The 14,755-nt window shown below is 42.5% G+C and overlaps 1 protein-coding gene across 21 annotated transcripts in view; it reads right to left on the minus strand.

The window, feature by feature from the left end:
• The window catches only part of ROBO2 (roundabout guidance receptor 2), a 1,260,761-nt gene that overhangs the window by 556,476 nt on the left and 689,530 nt on the right, over nucleotides 1-14,755 (minus strand). The window contains exon 1 of one of the 21 annotated variants that reach the window (XM_040338774.1): nucleotides 383-1,370. The exons of the other annotated variants lie outside the window; for them this stretch is intronic. Coding sequence (XP_040194708.1) covers nucleotides 383-458 — 76 coding nt within the window. The 5' untranslated portion in view covers nucleotides 459-1,370. Of the gene's footprint in view, nucleotides 1-382; nucleotides 1,371-14,755 lie in introns of those variants that run through there. 21 annotated transcript variants of the gene reach the window in all.

A 14,755-nucleotide genomic window follows, 5' to 3' on the forward strand; every position in this document is an offset into this window, starting at 1 on the left:
CTCAGTTATCCTTACATTGACCTGTTTAATACTGACATCCTCTGGCTAATGCAGACTTAGTGACAAAGCTGTAACGTGGTTCACTTCAAACCATTTCCTTCTGCTGTTAAAGTTACTGTTTGGCACATTTTTCCTCCATCTAAAGCACCATGGATAAAGGAAGACAGGATAGTTATTGGAAACATCCCTGCAGCTCCCAGCTCCAAAGCAAAGTATTTGACATATTCCAAATCTCCTAATGCCATCCATGTGCACAGCACACACAGCACAACACAACACTTGCTTAGTTCCAACTTAGCCAGACTCCTGTAAAACAATCCCCCCCCCCCCCCCCATCACCCTGACCACTGCCATGGCACAGCAAGAGATGGAGAAAACTTACCAAGAACCTGATATAACAATCCACACATCAGGAGTGGCAGCAGAAACCCCATATTTACATAGTAAAAGATCCACATTGGTGATCCCAAATCCAATAATAAAAAAATAAAAAATAAAGAGATCAGTGCTTGGAAGGATTAGGAAGTTTTAGAAGGCAGAGATCTTCTCTATGACCACACACTGTCCATTGGAAGGTCTACTCAGTACATGATGTCCCGACACAATCCAAGTCATGGTCACATATCCGACATGGGAAGTGTCACTTGGCTTTTTTTCCTTGTCACCATGGCAGATCAGGGAGAGGAATCCTTCTCCTGTGAGAACAGAGCTGACTTGGTCCAAAGTGCTCCCCAAACTTGTGCATCCAGCGCTGGAGAGTGCTGTCGGGTCAGCAGAGGAGAGTGGTGTCGGCTCAGCAGAGGAGAGTGCTGTCGGGTCAGCAGAGGAGAGTGCTGTCGGCTCAGTGGAAGAGCTGCGCTGGGTTAGCGGAGCAGAGTGGTGTCGGGTGAGCGGAGCAGAGTAGTGTCGGGTGAGCGGAGCAGAGTGGTGTCGGGTGAGCGGAGCAGAGTAGTGTCGGGTGAGCGGAGCAGAGTAGTGTCGGGTGAGCGGAGCAGAGTGGTGTCGGGTGAGCGGAGCAGAGTAGTTCCTTCATCTGCTGGCTGTCATATTGTGTGCCTATCCCCGGCGTTGGGAGGCTGCGCTTGGCTGCTGTATGATCCCCCAGTCCCGATGAAGGTGTGCAGTAGAGAAGCTCTATGTGTGTACATTGAGAGCCTAGCCCAGCCCTCCTGTCACTCCAGCCGGCACCGATCACTCTGGGACCTGGCTGCACTTCACTCGGGAGGGGAGGGAGCTGAGCCCTGCTGTGTGATGCTGCTGCTGCTGCTGAATGGGAAGTGCTCAGCATCCATCCAGCACTCCTTCTCCTAACCTGTCACTGGCTAACACTATCATCCACACCACTTCATTATGGAGACATAGATCACTGCATAGAAGGCACCAAACACTGCACAAGGATGGCAAATACTGAATAATTGTCTGTTTTCCTAGGAGGTGACACAATAAGATTTAATTATTCATGATGTATCCAGTGGGAAGGGATAAGACAGGCTGCCTCCACATATAGGTGCAGTGTCATTATTGTTATCATGTCTAATGACAGGATGATGGGGTGGGGTGTCATGGGATAGTGGAGTGTCATGGGATAGTGGGGTGTCATGGGATGGTGTCATGTAATGGGATGGTGGGGTGTTATGGGATGATGGGGTGGGGTGTCATGGGATAGTGGGGTGTCATGGGATGGTGTCATGTAATGGGATGGTGGGGTGTCATGTAAAAGTGATTGCACACTGCTTTATTTGGGAAGTACTGGCAGCCTTTTGTCTTATTCAATCAGCTGAGCTGGATATGGATATTAAGGAGCATGGACTCATTGGCATGCAGTAATTATATCCTTCCTTTAGACTGTTAGCTCCATGATCAGGGTCCTCCTATTCCTTCTGTATTGAACTGTATGGTAAATGTACTGCCCCCCCCCCTCTACATTGTAAAAACGCTGTACAAAAAAACTGTTGGCGCTGTATAAATCATGTATAATATCTATCTATCTATCTATCTATCTATCTATCTATCTATATATATATATATATATATATATATATATATATATATATATATATATATACAGTATATATAGTATTAATACTATTGTGCAGGATTTAGTGCCAATAATTCACACAGTGCATTCACATGAGTGCCTGCTTACAATCTAATCCCACATACACATACATACTGGGATCACTGTACCGTACATAGAAGCAAATAAACCCAACAGCGTGTCTTAAAGCGGTTGTAAACCCGCATATATTTTTATTTATTTTTTACACCTGCAAGGAAAAAGCCATAATGAGCTAGTATGCACCGCATATTAGCTCATTATGAAATACTTACCTCGGAACGAGGTAGGGAACTTACCTGGTCCACGCCGAGCCGAGCGTGTCTTCCGGGTATCGCCGCTCCAGCGCTGTGATTGGCTGGAGCGGCGATGACGTCACTCCCGCGCATGCGCGTGGGAGATTTCCTTTCCGGCATGGGTCGGCGGGGCCGGTCCTTCAGCCGAGGATCCCCCCTGCGCATGCGCCGCTGCAATCAGCGAAACATTGCGAGGTGAATATCTCCTAAACCGTACAGGTTTAGGAGATATTCTTTATACCTACAGGTAAGCCTTATTATAGGGTTACCTGTAGGCAAAAGTCAAAAAAGTGGGTTTACAACCACTTTAAGCTGGCCATACACCATACAATTTTCTTATTTAATTTCCTTTAGATTTACCTTCAACTGTGTAGTACAAGGGCCTGCCTGATTGCATACAAATTGAAAGTGTTTAGAGTTGACCTCATATTATATGGTTTTGGTATATCTAAAGGAAAACTATAGAAGGAAATTGTATAATGTATGGCCAGACAGTAAGAGGAAACATAGTCCTATCAGGATTTAAACCAAGGACTCAAGTGCTACAGAACTACTAACCGATTTCTAGATGGACTTGTGTTGTTTTTTTTCAACCTAACTATATAACTGTGTACACACATTATATACAGTATGGTATTAATACTGTTGTGCAGTGCCAATAATTCACAGTGCTATTTTTGTAGTGTACATTCACATGAATGCCGTCGTACAATCTAATCCCACATACACATACATACTGGGGTCCATGTACATAGGAGCAAATAAACCCACCAGCATGTCTTTGGAGAGGAGGAGAAAACCCTCCCAAGCACAGGGAGAACATGGAAACTCCATACAAATGGTGTCCTACCAGGGTTTGAACTAAGGACCTAAGTGCTACAAGACAATACAATATACAGTGTGTGTGTGTGTGTATATATATTATTATTAATTGTATTATACAGGATTTATATAGCGCCAACAGTTTATGCAGTGCTTTACAATGTAGAGGGGGGCAGTACAACTACAATACAGTTCAATACACTGTACAGAAGGAATAGGAGGGTCCTGCTCGTGGAGCTTACAATCTAAAGGGAGGAGCTTACAATCTAAAGGGAATACATGTGTGCGCGTGCGCGCAGCAATGGGGGCTCGGTAGTGTATATACTGTAAAATATTATAGTACATAAATATACACTCACGTCCAGGGACACCTTAGTGGTTAGTCTCTACATCTAAGGGGTCTAATTATAAATGTTCTCACCCAGGATTCACATAGCTGTCCTCCAGATTTAATAAATGTCCCAATTAAATACATTTAGAATAATATGGTTATTTTGAGTGGAAACGTGTGTTACCAGGCAGGTGACAACCCTGAGGGTTCGGTCACACTATGTACGGTGACTGGTGTTTTTCCACACTGGATAAACGCAGGTCACAATTGTTTTCTTTGCGCCTTGTTCACACCACAATGCTGGTGTGATCTGTGGTACAGTGCGGACAAATGCAGTATGTCTGCTTTTCCTGCAGCACACTGGATGGTACTGCCAATCACCGCATTGCAGAGCAATTGCACTGCTGTATGGAAACATGAATGAAGTGTCACTATGTAACACTTAAAAAAAAGTAAAAAAAAAAAGGAAGCAGCGTCATGTGCTTTTAACCACTTGCCGACCAGCCGCACTGGCAGGTCAGCCCCTTCCTGCGAATTATCGTAGCTGTATGTTGGCTCCTTTAAGAGCCATAGCAGTTGTGCATGTGCATGTACTGCGCGTGGCCGGCAGCCTCAATGTCCACTGGCCACCCATGATCGCTGGAAAAAGAGACAGAATGGGGATCTGTCAATGTAAACAGACAGTTCCCCGTTCTGACAGGGGAGGAGAGAGAGATCTGCTGTTCCTAGTGATTAGGAACAGCCATCTATCTCCTCCAGTCAGCCCCATCCCACCTCTGAAACACCTCCCAGGGAACACATTTACCCCTTTTTAACCCCCTAGCGTTAACCCTTTCTCTGCCAATGAAATTTACACAGTAATCAGTGCATTTTTATGGCACTGATCACTTTATAGATGTCAATGGTCCCAAAAAAGTGTCAAAAGTGTCCGATCTGACCGCCACAATGTTGCAGTTCCACTAAAAATAACAGATCGCCGCCATTACTAGTAAAACATTTTTTTTATAAAAATGCTATAACTCTATGACCTATTTTGTAGACGCTATAACTTTTGCGCAAACCAATCAATATACGCTTATTGCGATTTTTTTTACCAAAAATATGTAAAAGAATACATACTGGCCTAAACTGATGAAGAAATTCGTTTTTTTTTTAATATTTTTTATAGCAAAAAGTAAAAAAAATATATTTTTTTTTCAAAATTGACGCTCTTTTTTTGTTTATACGCAAAAAAAAAAAAAAAAAAAACGCAGAGGTGATCAAATACCACTAAAAGAAAGCTCTATTTGTGGGAAAAAGGGACATCAATTTTGTTTGGGTGCAACATCGCACGACCGCGCAATTTTCAGGTAAATCGATGCAGTGCAAAAAAAATGGCCTGGTCATTAAGCAGGAAAATCTTTTGGTCTGTAAGTGGTTAAATGTGGATCACATCATTTCATCCCAGAGCTACACACTGGGGGGAGATTTACAAAAACTGGAGCACTCAGAATCTTTGCAGCTGTGCATGGTAGCCAATCAGCTTGTTCAGTTAAAGCGGAGGTTCACCCTAAAAACATGTATTTAACATTCCATTCAGCATAATTCCAACATTTACACTATGCCGTTTTTTTTTGTTGCTGTACATACCGTCTTATTGTTATTTTCCAACCGGCTTCCGGGTTCTCACTCCCGCGGGAGTAGGCGTTCCTATGCAGAGGCTAGATGATTGACCCCTTGTAAAAAAACTTCCCCCCGGCGCATAAAGCGCGTCACCAGTTTTCCGAAAGTAGCCGAACTGCTAGTCGGCTCTATTCGGCGCCTGCGCAGTCAGCTCTACACGGCAGGCGCAGGCGCCGTATAGCGCCGTATAGAGCCGACTAGCAGTTCGGCTACTCTCGGAAAACTGGTGATGCGCCTAATGCCGCGTACACGCCATCACTTTATGTGATGGAAAAAAAACTACGTTTTTAAAAACGTCAATTTAAATGACCGTGTGTGGGGGAAAACGTTGTTGTATGTCTTGTGAAAATTGACAAAAAAAAATTGAAGCATGCTTCAATTTTTTGTGTCGTTTTTCAAAACGTCATTTTTTGTTTCACAAAAAATCACCGTGTGTAGCAAAAGCAACGTTTTTAAACCCGCGCATGCCCAGAAGCTAGTTATGAAGCGAGCTTCAATGGAAAAAAGTGCTGAACGTAACCTCGCTTTGCTAGAGCATTGTGAAAAAACGATGGTGTGTAGGCAACGTCGTTTTTGAAAATTTAAGTTTCACAAAAAATGTCGTTTTTTTTCATCACATAAAGTGATGGTGTGTACGCGGCATTATGCGCCGGGGGGGGGGGGGAGTTTTTCACAAGGCGTCAATCATCTAGCCTCTGCATAGGAACGCCTACTCCCGCGGGAGTGAGAACCCGGAAGCCAGGTGGAAAATAACAATAAGACGGTATGTACAGCAAAAAAAAAAAATGGCATAGTGTAGATGTTGGAATTATGCTGAATGGAATGTTAAATACATGTTTTTTGGGTAGGTAAATCTGCCCCGCTGCATTTTTACCAGGCCCAATAGAGGCATATCATTCAGAGGCAATGCAGATGAATCTATTGTCTAGTAGGCATTTCTAATATATATATTATCCTGTACACAACAAATATTAATGTAATGAAGCAAATGGATTCAAAGAGTACACTACACACAGAGGTGTACAATTGAGTTAGCCTTGATCTCACCACTTTTATGGTACAGTTTGGATAATTTTTCCAGGAATTCCACAGGAACGCCAATGATCAGCATTAGGAGATAACACAGGCGTCTACACCTTCCCACAACCGTTTACCATAACCCTGCTCATTGTTCCCACAACCTTCTGAGAATACAGGACGGTGCAAAGCATCCCCTGAACAAGTAAGGGGCAAATGACAGAGCTGGGACATTCTACAAGAAGAGCCGTGTACCAGCCAAGCCTAAAATGCAGGTTCATGGCATCCATGCATGGCCTTCTATCCCGAGCTCCATGCTATAGAGTGGCCATTCGCTGGCACACCCTGATTAGACTTCGTAGCAAGTTGAGAACTGTATGTTGCCAAAGCTTACTTTTCTTTTTCTTTTTTATTTGTTAAGGTAAAAGTTACATGTATAATTTATAGTGGCTTTCATTACGCCACCAGAATCACCTGCAAATAACCACGGAAGAGTAACGATCAATTGATAACTGATTGGAACAAATGGCTCCCTATGGGCTTGGCTACATATGCAATTTTCTTTCTCACATAAGCAGCACTGAACCATGATGCAAAAACCTTGGCTATCTTCCGCCCTGTACTTTATCACTATGGCTTGTTATATCTTTAACCACTTGCCGACCAGCCGCCGCAGTTATACGGCGGCAGGTCGGCTCTGCTGGGCGAGATTACGTTGATCTACATGATCTCGCCAAACAGCCAATAGGGACGCGTGCCCCTGACGCAAACGCGTGTGCCCGGCGGGCGCGATCACCGCCGGGCACCCGCGATCGCTCGTTACAGAGCGAGAACCGGGAGCTGTGTGTGTAAACACACAGCTCCCGGGCCTGTCAGGGGGAGAAATGCCTGATTGTCTGTTCATACAATGTATAAACAGCGATCTCTCATTTCCCTCAGTCAGTCCCACCCCATCTACAGTTAGAACACACCCAGGGAACATACCTAACCCCTTCCTCGCCCCCTAGTGTTAACCCCATCCCTGCCAGTGGCATTTTTATAGTAATCAATGCATTTTTATAGCACTGATCGCTATAAAAATGCCAATGGTCCCAAAAATGTGTCAAAAGTGTCCGCCATAATGTCGCAGTACCGATAAAAATCGCTGATCGCCACCATTACTAGTAAAAAAATATATTTTAATAAAAATGCCATAAAACTATCCCCTATTTTGTAAACGATATAACTTTTGCGCAAACCAATCAATAAACGCTTATTGCGATTTTCTTTTTACGAAAAATATGTAGAAGAATACGTATCGGCCTAAACTGAGGAAAAAAAAAGTTTTTTTTATATATTTTTGGGGGATATTTATTATAGCAAAAAGTAAAAAATATTATTTATTTTTCAAAATTGTCGCTCTATTTTTGTTTATAGCGCAAAGACTAAAAACCGCAGAGGTGATCAAATACCACCAAAAGAAAGCTCTATTTGTGGAAAAAAAGGACGCCAATTTTGTTTGGGAGCCACGTCGCACGACCGCGCAATTGTCAGTTAAAGCGACACAGTGCCGAATCGCAAAAAGTGCTCTGGTCTTTGACCAGCAATATGGTCCAGTGGTTAAAGGCCCATTTCACATGAATCTGATCTGGTCCGCCTGTTCGTTTTCCAGGTAGACATGATCGAATGGTCCATGTATCCCTATGTAAACAGACTTGTTTCCATTTACACCTGCCTACCTCCAATCCAATCCCATAGCTCCCAACTGTGATTTCGAGGGACTGTCCCTGATTTGGAGCAATGTCCCTCTGTCCCTCATTCCTCCTCATTTGTCCCTCATTTTGGTTTGATCTATATAGTTGTATATAAAATGGCTTTTTATTTTTCTAAAAGTGTTTCCAAGTGCTAAACCAATTTTTAAATTGCTGCATTTGTAAATTTCAAAAGTCAATATGAAGGAATAGAAGTGTTAAAAAAAATGACTTGTGGGTTGAACTATTTTTTTTGTATAATTCTCCTTTAAGGGGGCGTGGCAAGGGGTGTGTCCTGTGCCTGCATACTTTTGCTAATAGGTGTCCCTCATTTTCATCTAAAAAAGTTGGGAGGTCTGCAATCAGGTCTGCTAAAAAAATTATTAAAAATGTAAGGGGATCTTTCCCCCTCGGTTTGGGTGGATCGGAGGGCAGTCAGCCCGTTTATTCAGCAGAGTGGGATCTGTCCCTGTCTGCTCTGCAGATACTGAGCAGACACGGACCTGTCATGCCCACTCTGATCAGCATCTGTGGACAGATCCTCTACTGAACAAATCGGATTCCACCCTGTGTGAAAGGGACCTTAACGTTGAACTTTACCCATAACAACTTGATAAAAAAGAATTTTCTTTGGCAAGGAACATACATTCCACACTAATAGTTATGCTACCAAAATGAGTGTGTGTTGTAAATTGTCTTCAGCAATGTACCTGTTTCTTCTTGCTGGAGGCTGCCATTTTGCTGAAGCCCAGATCCCCTGAGTAGCAGTAAGACCCCTTTCACGTTGAGGTGGTTTTCAGGTGTTTTAGCGCTAGAAATAGCCTCTAAATAGCACCTGAAAACCACCTCCCATTCATTTCAGTGTGTCTTTTCACACTGGGGCAGTGCTCTTGCGGGACGTTAGGAAAAGTCCTGCAAGCAGCATCTTTGGGGCAGTTTGGAAGCGCTGTGTACAGCGTTCCCAAAATGCCCTGCCCATTAAAATGAATGGGCAGCGCTTCCAAAGTGCCTGAAAAGCGCTTCAGACTCTCCGCATCACAGGCGTTTTCTTTGGTTAGCGGGCAAAAAGCGACCTAAATCATAAAGTGGAACTAAACCCATTTATTTAATATTTAAAAAAAAACAGTTACATTTCTTTAATGCCAACTATCACATTTGTTTATGTCTTCAACCAAATCACCGAATGGCTGGTGTCATAACTGATAACATGTGCAGCACTATGGCAGTTGCAGATCGAACAGAAGCAGCTTCCTTGGCTGTAAAGGATAGGATGGTTTAATTCCACTTTAAGGCTGTCAGCAGATCGGCCTCTACAAACTCAGCAGTGCAAAAATATGCCTAAAAATGGAGAGCAACTGAGCATGTGCAGAGCAGGGTGAGACAATCAAATCAATAACACGGCGCGCTGGGGAGTGGGGCCGAGTGATAAAGTCGGCAGCTATGGCCGCCAACTTTATCACACCGGAGCGCCCCCGCAAGCTAACCCTCTTGGGAGAGCACTTACCAGAGGAGGGTTATCTCTTGCGGGGAGGAGCCGAGACAGCCGTCGAGGGACCCCAGAACAGGAGGATCGGGGCCACTCTGTGCAAACGAACTGCACAGTGAAGGTAAGTATGATATGTTTGTTATTTAAAAAAAATGAACCCATACAATCACTTGAAGGGATGAGCTCAGATGTGGTCTGATCCTATTTCAAACCTACTTTAGATATCCTACCAGTAAGCTGTCACTGCGAACCACCAATCATAAGCAGCCGAGTCATTCCCCAGTCTGTCCCAGCATTGTATGTATGGCTGTGGGGGGAGGAATGCCTTGGCTGCCTATGATTGATGGCAGGATAGCTCTGGTGGGTTCAGTCTAGTATCAGAACACACCTGAGCTCATTCCTTCTTAATAGGCTCACCTAAAGTTGTTTTATACCTCAAACATGAACAAAGCATATCCCTCCATAGTGTGTTCTTGTCTCAATCCAGATCACTAAGTGGGTCATTTACTAAAGGCAAATCCACTTTGCACTACAAGTGCAAACTACAAGTGCAAAGTGCACTTGAAATTGCACGGAAAATGCACTTGGAAGAGCAGTCTCTGTAGATCTGAGGGGGACATGTAAGGAAAATAAAAAACAGCATTTTAGCTTCACATGATTGGATAATAAAAAAGGCAGAGCTTCCCCTCATTTCAGATCTACCCCTTAGATTTACAGCGACTGCACTTCCATCAGCACACCAGCTGATCCCGCACGCCGCTGCAATTGAACAACGCGCATCTTCACACAGCAACCCACACATCTGAGGGTCCTGTTAGACGCATGCAGTCCTAGTGCCGGGTAGGCACTCTCCAAGTAAGGGGCCAATCAGCTTTTTATGTTATGTGATTTTAAAATAAACGGTAATGCACTATAGCTTTTCTCTCTGTTAATGTTTTTGGATGGAATCCTGATCATCACTGGCATTGAATCTGCAGTCTGCACGTTATCATCAGTGTGCAGGCACTAACACCTGTTCAGCTTATCTGACCCAATTCATTTGAAAGGGGTCCACTGCCTTTGGTAAGCCTCCCTTTTAGCAAGATCACTTCGGGTGCAAATGTATTAATGGTGGTGGCTGTAGCAACACTCAAGATCCGTTTTTGCATGCTCCAATGATCGTTTGGATTTGTCATTAAGCACACATGGACTGTTTTATTTAATTTTGCATATGGTTTTGAGTACCGCAATAAGACGCACTATTTGGATAGTGTTTTTTTGGACTTTCACTGAGGTCACCAGTGTGTGTGCTATATTAGCACAGTGATTGCATATGGTCAAATCGAGATATTAATTGTTTAGACATTAGAGTGTATCACATACACATTTCCCACATATACCATTTGGGATCACGTTTTCAACACCCCATTAGAGGTATTTTTTACTAGCGCCCTCTTCCCCCAATAGATTCCATTGCAATTTCAAGTGTACTTTGCACTTGTAGTTTACACTTGTAGTGCAAAGTGGATTTTCCTTTCGTAAATAACCCCCTAAGTGTCATTTTTGTCTGCTGCTTCGTTCCTCTGCTATTAGCATGAATCACTTATAAAAAGTTTTCCTGACACCAAGAGAGAAATGGTGACAGGGAAGGGACATAAAGCTGATTGACAGTCTCAGTGTTTTCCCTGTGTGCTGTGTGAAGGGGGTGTGTCCCTACCCTCCAATCAGCTTTCAGAGCTCTCCTCACTGAGCTCTGCAGTGTGTAACTTCAGCTCTCCGCCCCCTTTTTTTCTGACAGCTCAAACTACCTTTATAAATTCTGGACTTTGAACAGATATAGAGAAGACTACAGATAAACAGGTACAGCGTATGTAGAAGGATTTTAATTAATCTCTGTGTATCACCTGTATGGATTGTAGGGGTTTGCAACCACTTGAAGTAGATGTAAATCCTAAAGCTCAATGATATCCAGTTTGATAAATGACTGTAGATCCTAAACAGTAGCAACTTTAATTATTTTTTTAAATGCTTTTTTTACTTAACATGTCTTAACATGCATCTCAGTGCTACTTATCTCCTTATCTTCTACGTATCTCCTGCATCCTCTTTGCAGACACTTCCTGGCTCCAGGTAAGCAGCGATGGTTCTATGGTATTTCTCATGGCAGGTTTCCTGTTGGTGATGGAAGTGGACAAAACGTGTATTCATTGGCTTGGCCAATGGACTCGATGTCCGCTGGTGTCCCGCGATAGGGTCACAGAGCTGAAGAACGGGGAGATGTCAGTGTAAACATATCTCCCAGACCGTCCTTCCCCTGACATGTTACTGATCGTCTGTTCCCTGTCATCGGGAACAGCGATCAGTGACATGTCATGGCAAACCATGCCCCCAAACAGTTAGAAGCACTCCCTAGGTCACACTTAACCCCTTTAGCGCCCCTACAGGTTAACCCATTCACTGCCAGTGTAATTTTCACAGTAATCAGTGCATTTTTATAGCACTGATCGCTGTGAAAATGACAATGGTCACAAAACTACCCCCTATTTTGTAGACGCTATAACTTTTGCGCAAACCAATCAATAAACGCTTATTGCGATTTTTTTCTACCAAAAATATGTAGAAGAATGCGTATCGGCCTAAACTGAGGGAAAACATATTTTTTTATATATATATTTTTTGGTGATATTTATTATAGCAAAAAGTAAAAAATATAGATTTTTCTTTTCAAAATTGTGGCTCTATTTTTGTTTATAACGCAAAAAATAAAAACCACAGAGGTGATCAAATACCACCAAAAGAAAGCTCTATTTGTGGGGGAAAAAGAACGTCAATATTTTTTGGGAGCCACGTCGCACGACCGCGCACTTGTCAGTTAAATCGACGCAAACATTTTGAACAAAAACATTTGATAATTTTTTTTTTTTAAATAAATAGATTATTTTATTTTACAATTTTTACAAATTATTTGTATACAATTTTCAATTTTTTTTTTTTACAATGGATTAAAACCATACAGGGTTATTTTTTTTTTTTTAACAGGACGAGGAAGCTGGCAGTTGTGTCTGTGTCTCTCCCTGCAACACCTAAAAGTCGGCAGGAGGGTTTTCAGCTGCTGCCAAGTGCCGCACAGGGCATCCTGTAATTGCCCCTCCTTCCCTCTGGTGTTTGGGCCCTCCTGTGTGCCCAGGCCCACTACAGGGGGACTGGTGGTCCCCCCCTATCAGCGGCCCTGGGCGTGCACCCCAAAGCTCAAACACACATGCATGCGTGTGTGTCTATATTCTGTATATATGGCCCTGGCACATCGACCTCCAGTGAAAGAGAAGCACGTAAGCTCTTCTCTTATGGCAGAGCCGGTAAAAAGGAGATCTTTCCCATTTTCCCGCTGCTACACACAGCGATAATGCTAATGTGCACTAGGTGATTAGGGTGTGCCCAGGCACATACGGGCACACCCTATGTGTAAATGGTCTGCCTAAATCCATTAAACTGCTACATCTGCAGCACAGCTTGTCCTGTTGAAAAACAACAGACATACTGGCAGGACCACTAGATGAAAAGAAAGGGAAAAAAAAGCCTAAAAAAAGAAAACGAAAGCAGCCACCACATCTCAAGCCTCGTACACATGACCGAGGAACTCGACGGGCGAAACACATCGTTTTCCTCGTCGAGTTCCTTGTTAGGCTGTCGAGGAACTCGACAAGGCAAGTTTCTCCATTCCCGTCGAGGAAATAGAGAACTTGCTCTCTTTTTGGCTCGTCGAGTTTCTCGACAGTTTCCTCGACCAAAATGTACACATGACCGGTTTCCTCGGCAAAAAAATATCTCCCAGCAAGTTTCTTGCTGGTTATTGCCGAGAAACTTGGTCGTGTGTACGAGGCTTAAGAATTGGTAAGCTGCACTATAATAAATGTTGGCTTTTAGGTTTAATACAACTTTTAGTTTCCTCTTTTACTCCACAAGCATTTCTTTGATTTAACCAGCGCTGGTATTCCTGCGATCTAATCTGAGCATCCAGTAAAGGTGACAGAGCTTACAGACGGAGCCAGTCAGTAGTTGTTGAACTGTACAGTCAAATCAAAGTCTAAAGGTAAGATACAGATATGTTGAGCTTCTGATCACGATCAAAAGGAATTTAAATATTTAAGTCCAGCTAATGTAAATAGTTGGACTGGGAGAGCAGGGAGGTGATCACAGGAATCAGCAGAGCTGTTTGATGCTTGTGCAGATATTAGATGGGGAGCTCACATATGTACTGTGCAGAAAGAGCAATCCCACATCTACATGAGTCTGCAGCTCCCCCTACTGGTGAAGACTTCATGGATTGTCGCTGCTCTTTTGTTTCAGATGAATGATGTGAATTCCAATAATTCGCTTTTGTCGGCGAGAAGTTTTTTGGGATTGGAGCGACGGAGAGCTCATCTCCTCATAATCATTGACATCTTCTAGTAAATGCATATTAATAATAATTGTGTATATATATATATTTATTATTATTAGTATCATTATTTAAATTTCATCATATTATTTTTATAAACATTGCAATTTCCCCCTTTTTACACATCCATTTTAAAACCAAAAAATGTATTTTAATTTCAAACATAATTTAGTATTTTTTTTTATTTGAGGGGGGGCATAATAATAATAATAATAATAATAATTGTATTTAATTATATATATATATATATATATATATATATATATATATATATATATATATATATATATATATATATATATATATATATATATATATATATATATATATGTATGCATATATATAATTATCATTATTTTTATAAACATTGCAATTGCCCCTTTAAGACATCTGCTCTAAACACCAAACACTGTTCTAAACACTTCCATACCGGGCACTTACGCACCTTCTTGCCCAAGCCAATTTTCAGCTTTCAGCACTGTCGCAATTTGAATGACAATTGCGCAGTCATGCTACACTGTACCCAAACAATTTTTTTATCATTTTGTTCCCACAAATAGAGCTTTCTTTTGGTGGTATTTGATTACCTCTTCAAGTTTTATTTTTTGGACAACAACAAAAAAAATAAAGAATAAAAAAAAAAAAAGTTTTTATTTTTTTCTGTTATTTTTTTGTAAATAAGTACATTTTCTTCTTTAGCACTGATATGGCTGCACTGATGGGCACTGATAAGGCGGCACTGATGGGCACCGATAAGGTGGCACCAATGAGGTGGCACTGATAAAGGTGGCACTGATGGGCACTGATAATGTTCACTGATAGGCGGCACTGATAGGAGGTGCTGGTATGCGGCACTGATGGGCACTCATAGGCGGCACTAATGGGCACCTCATAGGCGGCACTGATGGGCACTAATAGGTGGCACTGATGGTTATTTA

This window comes from Rana temporaria, chromosome 2 (genome assembly GCF_905171775.1).
Source record: "Rana temporaria chromosome 2, aRanTem1.1, whole genome shotgun sequence".
In the NCBI taxonomy this organism is placed as follows: Eukaryota; Metazoa; Chordata; class Amphibia; order Anura; family Ranidae; genus Rana; species Rana temporaria.